Raw genomic sequence first — 19,610 nt, forward strand, 5'->3', positions numbered from 1 at the left:
GGTTTCTAAGTACAGGGGTAGTCAAATCATTTTGCCCAGTTTATAAACCCATGAGGCATCAGAGCTGGGCCAGCAGCTGTGTCTACCCTGCAGGGGTCATGGGTACTGGGGAGGAGGAAGAAGCAAGTATAAACCAGAACAGATAAAAGACCTTCAAAACCACTAGACCTCATGGTCTTTCAGCACAGAATTCCACATAACTTATGCTTGGACTTGTGCCAGTGGTAACCGTAACTTCCTTGCTTTTTCCTTGTGGAAGAACATAGCACAGTTTCTTACCTAACATTTGTGTGGTTTACAGGCAACGCCTGGCCTTCTCCCCTGTAATTGCTGAGTTACGAAAAGGTTTTGTAGTGTCCTGAACATGAATACAGGCTAGTCAGTGGATGAAGGAACTTGAGGCTTAACCCATGTTTCTCATTGACTACACACCGTACCACTCCGGTGTTCCACTGGCTTGAGCCTTCCAGTGTCCTTATTTCACATGCCACATTTAGTTCTTGTAACATTCTATTTATTATTGAGTTCCGTACAAAAGTCATGCAGGGCATGTGTTCACCTGCGTCCCTTAGAGGTGGGACACATACTTTCAGCCTAAACGTGCTTGTGCTCAATCAGGTCGCACAAGCTTTGAGTTTTCTAGGGAGGAGCCACCCAGCCCGAGTCAGTCTGTTAAGGACAGATATGTAAACTGTTTTGTGTCCAAGCACAACGATTACATCTTGGTGATTACACTAAAGACCGTCTGGAATTGAGGTGTCAAGTTTTCTCATATGATGTGTAGTAAAAAGAGGCAGCTGCCTTTCCTGAATTTGTTGTAAGGGAGAAGCCTTCAATGCACCTCAGGCTTCTGGTGTGTTCCCACTGCCCACACATCTGCGTTAGCACAGATGTGTGGGCAATGGGTTAGTTCTTTACTTGGTAGATGGCGATTATAAATTCCAACTGGGGAAGTTTTGATTCAAAACTGCTTAAGGGGCACCTGGGTGGCTCAGTTGGTTAAGCATCTTTTTTTGGGCTCAGGTCATGATCACAGGGTCCTGGGATCAAGTCCCACACTGGGCTCCCTGCTCATCAGGGAACCTTCTTCCTCTGCTTGCCACTCCCCCTGCTTGGGCTCTCTTTCTGTGTCAAATAAATAAAAAACTTTATAAAAATAATTAAAAGAAAAACTGCTCAAGATGTAGCTTCTTGGGACTCCGTTTTTGCTCCAAGTCTTGGCCTTCACTACAACAGAGATGAAATACAGTAATTTTAAGGCCTTAATTTGAATTAGAAGAGATTTTTGTCACCTGTTTCCTGCTGCCAGTGTTACATTTCATAAAGGAAGCAACACTTATTCTGTAGTCAGGAATTTTTATATTTGTGGTTTAAATTTTCGTTTCCTCCCCAATTTTCAGCTAGGTATAACATTACAAGTCACTGAAAGGTAGTAACTTCAAGCTTTTTTTAACACCTTATTCTTAAGGAACGGTTTTACGTGAATTAATGTACGGAGTCATGTATTTACTTTTAAAAGATCTCCAAAGAGCACTTCTTTTTTTGTGGTTGCGATGGAGTAAATGGTGGAATAAACCGTCTGGATAGGAGATGGCCTGCACTGTCAGTAGAAGGGACATTGGGTACATGTCTCTGTCTTAAAGCAAGCTCAGAGCTGCTTTTCATTTGACTGTACCTAGTTTGGGAGTTATTTTTGTTTTTTGAAATAAGATGGCACAGTCAAATCCCCTGTAATCCGCTGAGTGGAATTTAAGACTAGAGAATGGAGCTGCAGCTGTCTGAGAGACCGGGTACGGCTCGGCTCAGTGTAGGGAAAGCAAAGAGCAGCAGTAGCACCCCGTGTCTGGCCCCCATCAGACCTAGTGCAGACCGCCGAGCACTCTTCTGGCAGCCCATTTCTGGAGCACGCCAAGAGTGACCGGGGTGGTGATGCTGGGCCTTCCCACTGCTCGCCAGAGAACACTCAGGGAAGGAACTGGTTCAGGACCAGGTTTGGGGCACGTGGTGGCAGCTTCCTTATTAAAGAGAGGTGAGGGGCACCTGGGTGGCCTCATTTGGTTAAGCACCCGACACTTGATCTCAGCTCAAGTCTTGATCTCGGGGTCTTGAGTTTGGACCCCACACTGGGCTCCACACTAGGCATGGAGCCTACTTAAAAAAGAGAAAGAAAAAAGAAGAGAGAAGATAATAATGGAGAGGGACCATAGATTGTCTTTCTAGGCCCAGGGGACAGAAGCAAGATTGGGGTGGGAGTTGGAAGGGGGACATTTCTGCTTCCTATGGGGGAGCACTTCGTAGCAGCTAATGCCCTTTAGTGAGGACCGCACTGCCTTGGGAAAAAGCAGGCCACCCACCGGGCAGTGGGCACCAAGGCCAGGTGACCTGGCATCTGGCGGCCCCTGTGCTGGGTCTCCCACCTGCCTGAGATGCTGGACTTCTGCTCTGATTGAGCACTGGCAGGGTATGTCTTTGGACAGAGACCTAAAAACTCAGTCTGGGTTTGCTGCTAGCATGTCACTGGCTTCTAGTACAGTTGGGAACACGTGTTGGGAGGCCGCAGCTCAGGTGAAATGGGTAAGTAGGTCTTCTGATGATGAACAGTCAATGAGAGAAGCGGCATCATACACATTGGTCTTAATGCCTTAGATTCGAATTTCCCTGTGAGAAACATAATGGTAGAAGGAGAGAGATGATGCATGCAGGTCTCCAGACTTCTGTCCAGCTTCACAGCGGTGGTTTACTGGCAGTTTCCAAATGGTCAGCCTGGAAGTGGATCAAAGCAGCTTGTTTTGACTTTCTTACTCTAGGCCGCATAAAAGCATGGGCAACACGCACTGAAAGGAGTAAGTATAAAACACTGGCTTCCTTTCCTGAACTTCATTATTTGTGGTGGTGCTATCTCCGAGCAGCTGTTTGTAAAGTAGTGTCGTGAATTCACCACACAACCGCCCAGGCTTGACACCAGTGTGTACCCGGGGAAAACAGATGGAGGGACTTTGTGAGCACTGATGCTGCGATCACGGTGTTTTATTTCTCATTGCTGTCATGATCCTTCAGGGGCCCTTGTGCAACTGACACAAGATTTATCAACAAATAAAGTGATGCAAGGGAGAAACAGATAGTGGGGGTACATGCAGTGAGATTGGGTTCTGGCTCATTTCTGAGAACTATTGGAGTTTCTAAAGGTGATTCTTACAGCATCTTCTGCAGTGAAACTTACTAGAGTGGCAGTCACTCTTTCCTCCACGGCTAACTGGGAATCCTGGGGCATGTGGGCCTGATCACTTAGCCGGCCTGCTGGCTATGTCCTTTTTCCTCTTGTAAGCTTGTGGGTACCTGTGACTTGATAAAGTTATTTCTGAAGATACTCTCTTAAATGAGACTATCAGGTTGAGTTGACATCCCAGAATTTTTATTTTCTCAAATGAATGTCATGCTTAAAAAGCGGTCACCTGCAAAGGCGGTGTTTCTTCTGAACATTTTTGGAATTCTCTTTTGGAAGTGGTTTGGCACTGGTTTCAGAGCCAACAGAGAAATGGTCTTTTAGAGGGTCCTTATGGTTTTGGGTTAAATTAAGACTCTCCTCAGGGAATAAAGATGGATGACCCTGAGATGCTGAGAGGAAGGGCCCCCACAGCCCCTGGTAAGTGCCAGGCAAAATGTGTGCTTGTCTAAGTATGATCCGCTGTGTGTTGAAAATAAAAACCATCATGTCTTCAAAGTCATACATTCCATATCTGTTCGGAGTCTGAGAAATCCTTCCTCGGCTCTGAGTTGGATACATATTCAAAGCTTAATTCATGCTGACTACTTTAAAATCTAATCTTGATTCTGCCTAAGTATTTGTGGATTACCGAACATCTGAAAACAGAACAGTGTGATGTATTTCCGTGAATTTTAATTTGGTTTCTGGTTCTGCACTTGAAATACCAGTAGGGACCCCCCAGGTGGAATAGTGGCTGCCCCTCGAAGTGAGAGCTGCACCAATCCTGTTGCTCAGAATGAGCCCATATGGGACATGGTACCCCCAGCACACACGCATGCCCCACACGGGGGTGTTTCTCTGCACCCTCACAGAGCAAAACAGCTGGGTGTGGAAACAGTGGCAGTGGTGTTGTGATGGGACCTTCGTTACTTTAACACCTGCTGTTGGTAACAGTGGGGTGGAGGCAGGTGAGCGTTCAGGAAAAGTCAGAAGGTTTGGTTTGGCTAATGTTGAGCTCACTATGAATTGACAATCATGGGTTTTTATTTTTATTTTTTTCCATTTTCCCACCTTAGCTGACGGTGCTACAGAAAGCCCTTTCTGAAAGCCCCAGCCTGATTTCACTATCAGCCACTTAACCACGACATTAATTTTTTCAATTGCTAAGCGTCTAAGATTTGAAATTACCATATGGGTTGGAAAATGTTCTATAGTGGAACCAGAACAATCTGTTAATTAAATACCGCATGTCTTTGCATAACTCAAAGTTCTCTGACATTAAAAAATGTGCTCCTGGGGCGCCTGGGTGGTTCAGTGGGTTAAGCCTCTGCCTTCGGCTCAGGTCATGATCCCAGTATCCTGGGATTGAGCCCTGCATCAGGCTCTCTGCTCAGCAGGGAGTCTGTTTGCCCCCTTCTCTCTCTGCCTCCTCTCTGCCTACTTGTGATCTCTGTCAAATAAATAAAATCTTAAAAAAAAAAAAAAAAAAGTCCTCCTTTCCTCCCTCCCTGCTCCGCCAACACTGGTACAGAGAAATGAATTAATTAGATTTTCTGTAGGAAATAATGGTACAGTAAATCCTGGATTTCAAAAGATTGTTTCTAAGAGTTTTGATGAAAATTCAGCAAACATTTCACACTTTTGACAAAATTGCCTATGTCCGGCACAGTCGTTTTATTTTTGATTCGTAGCTTTGGTTAGAAAATCTGGACCCAGCAGGTTCCCCCAGGCCAGTCTGGTGCTTGTAGTATACGAGCTGGCCTTTCCTGGGCTTTAGGTTACTGCTTTGGGGCAGCTTTACATTTAGATCAGTATGTATTTTATTCTGTTTTTTATTCTCCCCTAAGTATTAGTGTCAGGTTCACAGAGTGACCTGATTTCTTAAATGCGTAAATTACATTTTTTAATGGGCAAAATACATCTCACCAGAATTTTCCCTTTGGAGAATTTTTTAATGTGCATGTAAAATTGCCTTATAAGCTAAACTTTTTATTTTCTTGACTAGTAATAAGAGTTTCTGTTTCAAGTACAGACCCATTTTATTGATCAGGTATCCACATTTATGGTTGTGAAACACATTGTGGATAGAAAGTTGCATATTTGTGCTTGATACTTACAGATGAGAAATATAAGTGTAAGTTATCGTTTTGATAGGTGGACTTTGTTATTATAATGGGTGTAGTCAGGTCAGTATCTGGGTAGAATTATGACAGTGAGGGTAGATTGGCTTTGAATATTCCCTGCCTCTGAGTCCCACCTGCTTCAGGTGCACCTTTTAGAAGACCATACCCTGAATCCTTCACTGTTGTGGGGGTTCACGCTCTGGGTGACAGTGGCGCAGAATTAAAGTCAAACAAATGACTTTGAGGCCAAATAGGACACTAAGATTAAAATAGTGATAAGGTTGAGAAAATCTTCCCCCACCCCCAAAGAGAAGATATTTTGGTCACTTTGGAAATTATCTTTGAAATTTATGTTGAAAAACTCACTGTACTAAGTTTAAGACTTCCCTTGTAAAATACAGGAATAGGATTCCCTTTAGGATATTCAGAATAGAACTTTTGTCTTAAACAAGCTGTCTACTCTGTGTACATGTTAGGTAGGTTTTATTGCAGAATGAATGATAGTCATTTTAGCTTTAATAGGGAAGTCATTTTAACATTTAACATTGATAGTCATTTTAGCTTGTTGAAGGAACAAGAAAAAAAAAAAACATTTTCTTCAAGAGCCAAATGGTGACTTGTGCTGTATTAGAGTAGTCCAGGCAGATCAGTCTCCTTGGCAGAAGTTAATTTCTAGTGTTGTTATTGGATTAGATGGTGTTGTTACTCATCTAGGTCAGCTTAAACAAAAATACACCTAAGTACAGATAGAGAGCTCTGATCTGTTGTTCTAACCAGTCAGTGTCTGCTTAGCTGGGTCTGATCCAATATCTTGGGTTCCTTAAAACTCCAGGACGTCCCCGAGGTGCCTTGCCTGTTGCTCAGTGTTCTTGGGGTCTGGGCTGTGGAGCATCCGCACCAGAGTTGCCTAGGAAACCCGAGAGCGGGCGGCCTCCTGGGCCTCCCACAGACACTCCCACCCTGTGTCTCACTGCCACAGACCTCATGGGTATGTTTGTGTCTGTACATTTATTCAAGCTACCAAACTGTTCTTGCCTAGAGAAGAAACACTTAAAGAAGAAACTCCTTTGCCTCCTTTCCCAAAATACTTACCTCTGAGAACACGTTGAGTCTGGCCACCAAGGTTCCATATTTCCTTCTTGGCTGCTGGCTGGGTTGATGTGTTCACTAGGTGCTAGTTGGATGATAAGCCGACTTCTGACACAAGACCGACCCCTTTGATGGTTACCAGCCCAGGCGTAAGCCAGGCAGAACCTTCCAGACCACACGCAGAGTAAATAAAGTAAGGGTGTGAAGGAGAAGGCAGTAGGCTTCATATCCGGGTTGGGGGAAATTAACTGCGGGAGTTATTTTTGTTTCGTGTTATAACAGATACCAAGGTTTCTTCCAAGTGTCGTGTCCAGAGAAACTTCACATTTAAGTTTCAAAATTTAATCCGGAAGGATGTCAACTCCACCGGAGCAGGGCTTGTCCTGTGTGGTTGCTATACAGAGAGCACCTCTTAGAATAGTGTCTGGCACCGGCGTTCTTAGCATTCGTTGGGTGCATTAGTGAATGTCTTGATTGATTAAGCACTGGGTAATTTCCAGGTGTTTTTTGCCTGTCTTACCATCTTTATAAGACACACTATCTATAGTTTACCCATTTTTTTTTTTTTATAATTGGTATTTTTTTTTTTCATTTTTGACTCTAGGATTAAAAGCAGATTACCCTTTTTTATTATTTTAGTTTTATTTTGTTTTTATGTAAATTGTATGCACAATGTGAGACTTGAACTCACCCAGAGTCACATGTTCCACCCAGTGGGCCAGTCAGGCGCCCTTGAGAGCAGATACTCTACTCTTCGAGAAAGCCTTGCGTAGTGACAGACAGGTGGGGGCTCTGAAACCCAGGAGAGGCATGTGGCAGTAGCTGTGAGGTGGCCATACGGTGTCTGCTTGCTAGTCTGGTCACCTGTGGATGGGGCAGCTGTGTCCCTGGAGGCCTGGAGAGCGGGATGGCATGAAATGACTCATACCGGACCTTCAGGTTCTGAGGTGTAGTAGGCATTCTAAGAGCTTTCCTTTCTCTCAGGGGTGAGTCGACTTTTTTAATGGCATCTGAAGTTGGGGTGGGAAACCACTTGATTGCTGATAATATAAAAGGAATAGTAATGATCGGGGACCTGTGACAGACCAAAGCGCTGTAAACCCAAGAGGAGGAAGTGAGCTATTATATCACCACCTGGCATCACATCTACCCTGAAATTCTGTTTCTTGCCAGTTTTGGCCATTTAAATTTTAATTTTAATAGGCTTTTACAGAATAATGATAAAACTGTGTGGCAAAGATACAGCCAGAGTAATTTTTTATGTGGTTGGGGGTGTATTCAGGGGCTTATCCTAGACGTTTATCTGTGGTCAGCCTTCACGTTCTCTCCTAGGGCTTTCTTCCCCTTGTCTTACTCACAGAGCACAGATAATTCTGGAGAGCACCCATGTGCATTCTTCACATGGACGCGTGTACACACACAACACACATACAACACACTCCATGCCCACCCTCTCTCAGGTACTTCCTCTTTGTGGACATCATTGTTAGATTCCTTTGGGTAGAGGTTGGGAAACAAAGAAGATGGACGAGTTTTGAGAAGACGTCATGAAAAAAATTTTTTTTCAGAGTGTGCTTTTAAGTGCTTTTATAGAGCTATGAGTCAACATCAGATTTACTTACAACCATAAAATTCAGAAACCCCACATACAAAATATTTTTACAAAAATACAAAACAGAAAGCCATATGTCTAGGATTGTAAAATCTGATCATTTCAGGTTTTTAAATATTTTGCTGTGGTCAGAACATACCCCATGTGTCTAATTGTGACTACAGCGTGTCCTTGCTACCAGTGAGTTAACAAGTCACAGGCCCAAGAACCTCATCTCTTCCTGTGCCTGCAGTGCTGGACTGTTCACAGCACAGTGAGAATGCCATCTTCTTGGTGCCTTTTGGGGTCTTTTGATGACTCCTGTTTTTGCTTCCCTTCACATGCCTTTCCATCAACAAACGATTGAGGGGACTGGGTGTGAATGTTAGTGACAGCTTAATGAAAAGGCAAACCTCCCTCTTTTTTCTTCTTTCAAAAATGCCTTTGCTCCTTTACCCAGAACGTTTCCTCTCCCCGTGTGGGGTTTGCAGACTTGAATCCACCTTTGTGGGCTCCATTAATACTGAGACAGAACTCACAGGTATGTCTTAATTTGGGCACGGGGTAGCACTTGTAAGGATGGGTTTGCTGCACCTGCTGCCATAGAAACGAGCCCATTCAGGTAGCTTGCTGTTCTCAGGTTTTCCCTTACTGTGTAGATTGAAATAGGACCACCGCTTCATCCCTGTTCCTGTGTGATGTTTGACATTTCCTTAGGAGTTCTACCTTGAATTACGGTGTCGTTATTTTACCAACAACCTAGCTTTTTTTATGTTCTCCTTTGTGTTTCAAGTATGATTTTGTGGGGGAGGGTGTCATCTTTATTATACCACTTTTGTGTTAGTCTGTCTTGAAATGGAAGCATGCTCATTCACTGGCCAGAATATTTTTAGGTTTTATAATTCCGAGTCTCTGGTTTTGAAAAAAGTCAGTTCTTTGTCCATTAGTCTTTAACCAAACTGAGGTAGCAGACCTCCCCACCGTCACGTCGTGCACAGTCCTGAAGTAAGGGAGAGTCTAAAAGCAAAGCAGAGTGTGTGGAGATGGGCTTGCTTCTAGAACGTGCTAAATGATCTATGGAAAACAATGTGATTTTGTTCTGTTTGTTCTGATGCAGCTTCCAGGAGGCAGTCTCAGGCTGTACCTGCAGATATGCGCCCGGAGATGTGGATTGCGCAGGAGTTGCGGCGTATTGGAGACGAGTTTAATGCATATTACCCAAGGAGGGTAATGATGTTTTATTTACTCCTTCTCCTCACACCCTCCCCCTCCCCACAATTGGTTTTTATTCCTTTCCCCTAAGATGACTAGTAATAATTCTGGGCTTACTTGGGAAATGTGAGCTATTGACTATGTGTGACCCACCATTGTTTCTCCCGTTTTCCATGTGAAAATGTTTTATGGATGGATTCAAGTCCTGGTAACTAAATAGAATATGGTATAAGGTGGCACAGGTGTTTCATAAGCAGACCTTAAAGTATCCGTGCTAAGAAAGGGGTTATGGATCTGCTTTGACGTATTCCCACATAAACAGTAATGTAGTTTTCAATCCATACGGAGGGTTTCTGCACTCCATTTGGGCCGTTGGGATCAGAGTTAAAGGCTTACTAAACCATCCATCTTTAATCAGCCAGAGGCTGTGATGCCCGCGGTAGTCCTGTAACGGCACCCCTGGAGTTTGACGGGTGACCCGTCAGAGCAGGAGAGCCACACCTGCAGCCCATGGTGCTGTCTGTCAGCAGGCTATTAACCAGGGGTCTTGGACCCCTGGGCATAAAAATGTTACACCCCTAATTGACTGCCACTTACATTGTAAGGCATGCTGTTGATTAAAAAAAAGCCAAAAAAAAAAAAAAAAAAACCCTATGTCGTCTTCAGATACAGTATATTTTGTTGATTTTGCCCATTGACAGTAGCCATTACCACTGGAACACCTTTTGTCCATGGAAGACTTCCAAAATGTGTGGGCTCCAGCTCTGGGAGTTGGGGCTCTTATGAGCGTATGTGAGTACTTCCTGGAAAGGGCACACTTGCAAAGATTTGATATAATTTTGGCTTGTTTACATTTTTCCAAACGACCAAGTATGAGGATATTCCTATTGATTTATCCAAAAAGAAGACACGTCTTATTTTGTAGAAAAAGCTATAATTGTTACTACCCTTCTTCTTACTGTGCCACTGGTCTTGTGGCTCCTTTTTTCTGAATATTACAGCTTCTTACAAGTATCCCTTTGAGATTTTTTTTTTTAATCTTTTTTCCCCCCTCCAGAAGGAGAGGTCATGCTTAGAGTACCCCAGTATTTGCATTCTGCTTTGAACATTGGTCTCTTTTTTAGCTAAGTGTCACTTAGTTAAGTGGATGTTACCTGTTCATTGCTTTGAGTCCATTCTTGCTTTCCTGTCCGTGTAATGCCTTTCAGTCTTTTTTATACACATGGAAACGTCTTCCCATTTGCAGAGGGTCCCTCATTTAGTCCTTCAGTATAGGGTCCCTGTAAAGGAGCCAGGGGTGCTCTGAAAACTCTCGTTGGATCCTCCTCATACCTTCCTATGGATGTGTGTGTGTGTGTGTGTGTGTGTGTGTGTTCGTGCATGCATGCACACACGTGTGTGTGTGAGTTTGATGAGAAATGTGCTATAGTACGATTCTGTCATTAAATGAGAACTGTCACATTGATGAATGGGTTTAGGAATCTCTTAATGTGGCCGTCTTTAGCTGGCAAGAATATCCAGCATCCTGCCTCTGCCGTTTACGGTGTATAAATTCCTTCTCAACCTAGCTCTGAAATGGCAGTTGTTTTTAGAAGGTTGATTGTTTCATAATTTCCCACTAGAGTTACACTTCCCCCGACATCCAGCTCCTTTGCCGTGGTTTTCCTGAAGGGATTTTGGTGTTCCTGTGTGTGTGACTGGACTTGACCCTCTTGCTGGGCCAGAAGAGACTAGCCAGAAGCAGGGCCCCAGTGCATTCATGATGACCTCCTGCTGGGGTGGGAAGGCTGATTCTGGGGGACGTGGCCATAATTCAACAGGAAAAGATGGCGGAGTGGCCTCTCACAATGAGCCTAAGCAGCGAATTGACCAGCGTGCTGGGTCTGCCTCCTTCTGCATCTTGAAGGAGTTTGTAGATGTCCTTAGGCCAGGTCTGACTTGGATGGGGCTGCCCAAGAGAGAGGAGGCTGTTGGGTCCTGGTGCCTTTAGAGTCCAGAAGCCCTGGACACCCACACAGCCCCACTTTTAGGGACTAGATCAGAACCTTTGGCCACAGAGCTTGAGGTCTTGTAATGATATTATGTGTAAGTTTCTCTTTAAACTTTACACAGGGTATCAGTAACTCTATAATGTTTCACCTGGGCCTGCCCAGATGGACCTGGTTGGAGCACCTCCATGGTGGCCTGCATGCTCAGTGATAAGACACCTAGGCCAGCCGTGGCACGGGGGTGGGCGCACAGCGTAGGCCAAAGAGGTGGACGTTCTAGTCCCATGCAAATGGGACACGAGCTGTGGGGTGGTTTTCATTACCGTGTCTGTCCATGGGAGGTGAGAAAAGCAGTGTCTGGCGGGTTATGTCCTTCCTCCCCTCCGCTTCTCCCAGGGTTACTTCACAGTTTAATGTTTAAAAGAATATTGGACATGGCCCTATCTGTTCAAATGAGATGCAATCTGTTTGTTCTCTGTGCTTTTGGTAAAATAAATATAAGCTAATTTCATTGCAATATCACAGTTTTCTGCTTGTAAGCCTTATTTTGCATCTCTTAAAAAAAAAATGAACCAATGTCAAAATGTGGTCACTAATAATTTAGGGTCTCTAGCTTTCTAAGTAGACTGGGGATATTGGGGGAGGCATAAGGACAGACACTGGGTGATAACCTGTTTTTTCTATAATGAAGGCAAATATATTCTCCAGATTTTATGAATTGCCCATTCAAAACACCAGATTCTGGATAGTGATGTAGTGACCCCCAAAGCGACAGATGCCTCTTGATATTGTTGGTTAAAAGTAATCCAGAGTCTACAGTGTCCATTCATTGGGGGTAGAAATCTGGGGAAGAAATGGGAGGTGGTAGTGGAAAGTCATGCATTCAAATCATCTGCTGTCTCACAGAGGGGAGTCACTTCTCAGTGAGTGGTGCACAGCCCCGCCTTGCTTTATAATGGTTGCTTGCATTTTAAATATTGAGTGTCTTTATTTGCTTAATACTATTACAGTACCTTTTCTAAAGTGTTGGTCTTTTACTGCCATGAGCCTTGCGAAGCCTGACAGGATATTTTCCCATTTTTTCAGTTAGAGCAATAGAGGAAGGTGTCGTGTAGTTGTCATGTGTTCAGTCCACTTAAGGGCAGTGGGGAAGCGTATGAAACGGAGCTGTGGAGTCTGAATCCTTGAAGGAGGAGGTGTGAGAGGCACAGGTGAGCGCAAAGTCCCAGTGCATGTTCCCCTTTTCTTTTGTGACTCCGTGTACTTGCCCCCAAACAACCCCGCCAGGGCAGAGCGACCCGTGTCCCCCTCTGTCTGGTAAGTTTGACCGCTCCAAGTCTGATGTATTTTTGTAACTTTTTGTTTTGAAATAATTTCAGACTTCCCATCTAAAAGTCGCAAGAATGGTACAAAGAACCCTCTTCTATCTGCCGCCCGAGTTCCCCACCGTTCCCGTGTCGCCGCATCTGCTTTAATGTTCTCCCCCTTCTATACCTGTGCACGTGTTGTTTTCTGGACTCCGGGAATAAATGCTAGGTGTGATGTTCTTTCGCCCTCAAATCCATCAATGTGTGTTTCCTAAGAATAAGAGTATTCTCTTACATAACCACAGTGTAATTCTCAAAATCAGGAAATTAGCAGTGTGACAGTACTGTTATGTAATCTGTGGACCTCATCCAAACTTTACCAGTTGTGCCAAAAATGTCCTTTATAGTAACAACAAAAAATAAAAAAGTTTTTTTTTCTGGCCCAGGATCCAGTTTAAAGTCATGCGTTAAATTTAGTTGTCTTATCCTTTTGATGCCATTGATTTGGAACTATTCCTCCGTCTCTGTGACCCTGACATTTTTGAAGGGTCAGGACAGGTATGGATATTCCCTGAATTTGATTTGATTTGTCTGTTGTCTCCTTGGGATAAGATTCGAGTTGTGTGCTTGGGCAGGAGTACGGCAGGGGCGACATCGTGTCCTCTCCCATCAGGTCCCCAACGGGGAGTCCGTTGGCCCTGTCACTGGTGATGCTGACTCTACTCAAAGCTGGCACCTTCCAGTTGAAAGCCAGCGTGTTTCTATTTGTAATGGGAGGGAGGTGTGTGTAGAGGATGAACGACTTCCTTTCCCCATTATATTTTTATCCCGTTCATCAGCCTACATTCATGGGTCCCTGTTTAATTCAGTAGGTTCCTCTGCATTATTATCCTGGGTACTTAATTTGATCCTCAGATTGTCACAGATCTGGCCTCCGGGTGGGCCTCTGGTGTGTTTTCACCTGTCAGTTCAGCATTAAAGGGCCTCAATTGTGCAGGCACATCTAGAACATGCTCCAGGACAAAATCCGAGCGCCCGTGGAGGTGCTGAGTAGTCTACACCCACATGGTGCCGTGACTTTTCCAGCCCCACTCTGCACCCCACCCCTGTGTCCGGGCTCAAGGATTGCTGGGGAGAGTGGAAGTCGGAGGACTTGGAGGGAAGAAGATTTCTCAAAGAAGCTAGATCTTTGTTTTGAGCTTTATGAAGAGGGTGAGTGGCTCATATTTAGCTGAGTGGTGGGGCATGGAGTGCTGTGTGCTTACTGCCCATTCTAAGGGGATGGTCCTCTTGGATGGGATTCTTAGCCATGGGCCAAGGGTGCAGGCCCGTCTGTGGAGCATGTGCTGGGCCCTTCAGAACATTGGAACATGTGCTCTTGGGGTAATTAGACCCATCCTCTACTCCACGTGTGCCTCCCCCTCTTCCCCATTACCAAGGCTGCCATCGTTCACCTTTGGTGGCCTCCCCCAAGCCTTGTAGTCAGGATATCCAGCCTAGTTTGCTCTGTGCACAGGTAGACTTCTCTTGGTTGATAGTGACTTGGGGATGTCCTGGCCATGGCCTGCCTTGAGCAGCAGCACGTGAAACTACGTCAGACCCTCTAGATGGGCCAAGAAGTGAATGAAAACCCTTTCATTGTTTGATCCCAAGAAACAGTGTATCTTTTGTTTACACTGCTTGCTTCCTACTACTTCTGTCCCAGGCATGTGCAGGCATGAGTAGACTGAACTGTAGGCCAACTGAAGTATAGCACCAAACCAGACAAAGTAGAGAGGGAAAGGGAGGTGGCTCACAGACTGGTTTAGGTGGAAACAAAAGCTTAATGGAAGTGTCACCTATTTGCATTTTCATACATGATACGTGAACTTGAACTCTTCCTCTGCTGTCCTTCCCAGGACATGAACTCCCTGTGTTGTCGGATTCCTGGTTTTATAAATGATACTGTTCTATAGGTAATGTACAAGGGGAAGGATCTAATCGGTAGCTGTCTTATTGTTTGGGAATAGCATAACCTGAACATAAACTCAGAGATGTGTGTCCTCGGACAACATTCCTTTGAGTCCCTCAATAATTGAACATAGAAGCTTTGTAAATGAGCCACTTTCTGTTACTGTTTGAGCAAAGAATAGTGAAAAACCAGCATATGAATTAGTACATTGAAACTGGACGCATCTCATGAGATGGTGAGTCGCCCGCAAGTTGATAAAATGACAGTTTTCATAGCAAAAACTGTTGTGAGCAGCTTAAGTGAATTAGTGCCCATCATTGATCTGTGACACAGTTTGACTAATCGGTGAGTGTTTGCCTTCTAGCTGGAGGAGGGAGCTCAGGGTTTTGGCTTTAGGAGCCTTCCGATGCCCCCATTGCAGAGTCACTGGAGCCTGTGTGATCCAGGAGTCGTCCTTCTTATGGCTTCAGCCCTTCGTGTCTTTCCCTGAGCCCTTCGGGACAGCACGTGGTTGCGCTCCCTGATCCCAATGGCAGCTGTGGATGGCAGGTTTTCTGAACGAGGGCATTCCATGACTTGGGGATAAAGTGTGATCTTACAGGAAAGCAGGACTTGTGGACAGGTGTGAGAACTTTGGGGTGAGGCCTTGAATCCTACTCTGTCCATTATATCCTTTAGGCACCCCATTTTCTCTCAGCCTCCTCAGGATGTGGTGAAGGTCACAGGGACCCATTCAGGGACGGAGCTAGAAATTGCTATCATCGCTAGCCCGTCATGCTGAGGTTTCTCTGCACTAGAACTGAAACATTTCTCAGCTGGTCTTCAGAGTTGAGACGGATGCTGCTGACTTGGTTCACTTGTTCAGCACCCTGCTTGTGTTGGGCCCTACCGAAGCGTGCTGTGTCTGGGTATGCACAAACAGGAGACGGGGCTGGGGCGCTGGGGTGTGTTTCAATGGCTGGGTGGGCATCGCCCTGGGTGCGGCGGTGTCCGTACACGCTGCCCGCGGCTGCCGCTCCATCCGCCTGTAGCAGGTGGGTACACCTGCACACCTGCCTCGCGGTGGGTGGGGAGGACCCGGGCCATTCACACAGAACTGTTCAGAGGTGCAGGTGCCCCGGGGGGGGACTTCAGAGAGGTCTGTCTGGGGTTTTTTAATCTCTGGAGGAGGAAATGAAGATGCACATGAGGCGAGGCTCGCAGTCTGCAGCCGCTCTCACCATCCTTCGCTAGCCTTCTCCCAGCTGATCCAGAGCAGAGCATTACTTCTCTGGGGCTAGGGCATTTCGGAGCCGTGTATTCTTGCTCCAGGGCTCATGTTTTGTCTGACAGAGGCCCCCCTGCCCCCCCGCACCCACGTATCTCTGGCTCCTCTGCAGTTGCTCCCCATGCAGTGCCACACATCCCGGGTGACAGTCCGAGGGCCACCGAGTCAGAGATCTGCCAGGAGAGGGGTGTGCGCCGTGCTGCCTGAAGAAAACCCTGGGAATGCAGGGCCTGACAGCAAGTCAGCAGGGGAAGCGCTTGGTCTGCAGAAAGCCTGAGCTATAATAGTTTCTTTGAAATGATACATCAGAAGCAAAGGAGAGGCAGATTCACACTGATGGGATTTTTCTGTGACTTCCCCTCCTGGGGAGGTCAGCGGCTGCTCCCGAGGTGGGAGAACTCCCTCCTGCTCAGCCTGTGGGAGCATCACGTCTGGGGGAGGGGCTCCTGGCACCCTTTCCACAGCTGTGTTGACATCAGAGTGAGTTAGGCACAAGCTATGCAAATCCCCCCGTTGCCGTGGTGATGAATAGAAAGTGAATCTGGGCAGCACTGCAGCAGCCTGACACCTGAAAGCAGGAGGCTGTCAAACCTCCTCTAAAATCTGGGCCGAGGTGGAGAGACCCAAGATGCTCAGTGTGGTAGGCCCTTTTCCTCTCTGATCTCTGCCTCTGTCACTTGTCATGTAAAATACTGTTTAGGTTGTTTTAGGTTATAAATGCATAGAGGTGGTCTTCCATCAGGATCACTCCAGCTTGCTCTGCTCCCTCCACCCACCCACCCAGTCAGCTTGGATTGTGGCAACAACACCCATGCATGTCCTGGAAGATGCCGCGACGGACCCTAGGGGACCAGACACCACCCAGACACTCACGTGACACATCCCCGCTTGTCGATCTGAGGCAGACGTTCCCTGTCAGTCTCAATTGAGAGAAAAGAATTCACAGTCCGGAATTCTGTCTCTTCTAACATGTTACCACTCAAAGATTACATCCTTCTAAAAAGGAAGAAAAAAAGTTACTAAGGACCTGTTAGGTATTCAGTGTTGAAATTCTGTAAGGGGTTTTTTGAGTGAGTTTAAAAATTGCTGTGTGTTTCAGAGTTCTGTAGGTATTCCTTGCTTTTTCACTTGTCTCTTAGAATTTGCTTTTGAGCTCTCTGGTATAATGGTGAAGATCAGGCCGTCTTTACCTTGTTACTTTGACTGCCAGGAAGCTCTTAGCCAAAGTCTGGCTCTTTGGCAGTAGACCTCAGCCCTGGTTCCCAGGGTAAGTCTCTATTGATGTCATTTCTTAACCTCTCTTAACATTCATGTTTTTTGCGCTGTCCCCATCTGTGATTTTTGTGCTTCAGCTTCCTTGAATAATGCCAAATGTATATGTGTTGTCCTTTCTGAGTCCTTTGGCCCAGTGGGGATTGAACCAGCCTTTGGAGTGTGGATTAGTGAGCTCTTGTGCTGAAGTCTGAGTTGAGTTGACTTGATTTTGATTCTACAAGTTTGGTCTGTCCCCTCGTCTGTGAAATCTGAAAGAGAGTTATACTGGCCCACAGCTCGTTGTGAAGACTGAGAAGGTGTGTGGTATGTCATTTTGTTGAGTGGAGGCAGTGAGTGACTCTTTTGGACCCTGGGCAAGGGCACCCCAAATCTGAAGGCCTGGTGTGTTTCGGGCGGCTTCTCAGAGCCTGGGCTCATCTCTGCCTGCGGAAGAGCAGAGCTGGCCCCAGAACTGTGCTCTCCGGTTGTGCGGTGCTTCTCCCAACCACCTTGGACTGCCTGGGCTCAGGGTCTCTTGTATCTGCATGCTTGCTTCCCTGGACTGGGCAGGAGGGGATGTTCTGCTCGGATTATTTTCGTATTATGATAGTAATTGAATTCTGATACTTGGTTGTTCCTCTCAAGTTGAAGGCGGTTCTCGTGCAGACGCCTCTGTGGAGGCTAGTGCTGTGTCCTGTGCCTGGCTGCTGCAGGCGGAGGTAGTCCTGTGTTTCAGGGCCGCGGTGGCTCAGAGGGCCCCAGCTTCTTGCAAGTCTGCCCGGACCCCACCCAAGGGCATTCCTTTGGCACAGCCCCACCCCCAGCTGCCACCCAGGTTGAGCCCGTGTCCTCTGGTGAGGACATAAGGGAACTATTTGGGGATTCCCTGCTGAATGCTCTCAACACTGTCTCCAGGGACACTTCTCAGATCTTCCAAGAAGCGCCTGAGTCTCCCGTAGGGAAGCATGTCCCAGCTCTGGGCCTTCCTGCCCTGGATATCCCAGGGCCCTGCTTGCCTCTCTGACGGGCGCTGCTTTCTCTGCCATTTCATTTACCTTGTGTATTGCTATTGTCCTATTACCCCATTTATTTGTATGGCTGTTCCCCACCAGAGCGTAAGCTTCATAGAAAGAGATGCTGTCACACTTTTCTTGCATCTTGACTCCACCTCGGCACAAGCCTCCCATTTTCCTGGAATGCATATAGGTGTTCTTTACCTGCAAAGCGGGAACTTGAGTCCTGATTACAGGAGCAGGGCAGCAGCTGTGGCTTTCTTACAGGCTACTGTCACTGTTGGTAACACCCACGGTGGCCCTTGGGCTGGGCATTGCTGTTTTGCACTTGTTGCTGATGACAAGAGGAGTTGCCCGCCGAGCCTAGTGGATGCAGGCTTTACGAGGCAGGCCCCAGCATACTCCCTGCCCCATGCAAGCAGGCCTAGGGGCTGTAGCCCCTGACCCAGACAGGAGTATGGACTGTCAGAATTAGTTCCTGGAGAGAGATAAAAAGTTGAATGTTGAAGGAGTCCTCTTCTGGACACATGGGATGGCCATAAAAGTCAGTTACCCCAAAGGATATAGTTCCTGATCTAAACGGTGGAGATAAAAGACCCAACAGAATGGGGCCCTACACTTCAAGCACTTGTGTTTTTCGTGTGTGTGTGTGTGTGCGCCCGTGTGTGTAAGCAGAAGAGATCACTATAATGCATAAATGGTTTGCACTTCGTAGCATATTTATTTTAAATAATCTCCTTTATCCAAATGCAGCCCATTAACATATCTTTCTAAAGTACTTTTATGAATTAATGTAAAACAGCATTATACAACTCAGATCTAAGAAGTGTTATCTTAAAGAGGGAAGGAACCAGGAATTGTTCACTAAGCATGAAAAGGTATATTCCTTTGCTAGGACTGCCATAACAGTACCACGGGGAGGGGTGTGTTGAACAACAAAACTGTTGGCTCACAGTCCTGGAGGCCAGAGGACTGAGATCTCGGGCTGGTTGTGCTGACAAGTGCTCGGAGCTGTTGGCTGGGGCCTGGCTGGTGTCCTCACCTGCCGGTGCCCATGCCTCCTGCCCCTCACTGGCATCATCAGGCACCTACCATGTGCTCCTGGGAATGAGCCGATGCGTGCGGCTGCAGGTGCTAGAGGGCAGCGAGTCTGCGAGAAGCAGGAGCTGCCTGTCCTCCAGCTGCTCCGGAGCAACAGGCCGTACACGCTGAGCTGTGCCAGCTTTAACCGGCTATGCCAGCGGTCAAGGGTTTTCGGGACTGGTGTGGCCTTGGAATTCAGTCGTAATGGCTTCCTCCATTGAATGTTGTCCAAAAGCAGTTTCTTGCTGGCTTAAAAGCAAAAAGCATGTGCCATGTTGTCACGCACGCTGCCTGAGAGAGTAGGCGTCCTGCTGTCCTTCCTAACTGAGTAGTTGTAGCGTCTTCTTGCTCAGGGATTGGGTGTTCCTGTTGCCAGAATTTCCTGCATGGCCCCTGCCCCCTCCCCAGCTTCCTTTGAACATCCCCATGTCCTTTACACTTGACATGCAAGCAGAACTCTAAAGAACTTGGAAAAACTGGTCTTGTGATAAGACTCTTAAACGTCACGGCCACTGCCATCCACCCGA

At 46.4% G+C, this 19,610-nt stretch overlaps 1 protein-coding gene across 20 annotated transcripts in view; it reads left to right on the top strand.

Moving 5' to 3' along the window:
- Positions 1-19,610, top strand: part of BCL2L11 (BCL2 like 11) — a 44,541-nt gene that overhangs the window by 18,737 nt on the left and 6,194 nt on the right. For 6 of the 20 annotated variants that reach the window (XM_082743355.1, XM_082743362.1, XM_082743354.1 and 3 more), the window contains 2 exons: positions 8,469-8,549; positions 9,126-9,235. In XM_082743355.1, coding sequence (XP_082599481.1) covers positions 8,469-8,549; positions 9,126-9,235 — 191 coding nt within the window. Of the gene's footprint in view, positions 1-8,468; positions 8,550-9,125; positions 9,236-12,294; positions 12,420-12,587; positions 12,957-19,610 lie in introns of those variants that run through there. The other 14 variants (XM_082743360.1, XM_082743365.1, XM_082743366.1 and 11 more) reach the window with 5 other exon arrangements.

This window comes from Mustela nivalis, assembly GCF_964662115.1.
Source record: "Mustela nivalis genome assembly, chromosome: 8".
In the NCBI taxonomy this organism is placed as follows: Eukaryota; Metazoa; Chordata; class Mammalia; order Carnivora; family Mustelidae; genus Mustela; species Mustela nivalis.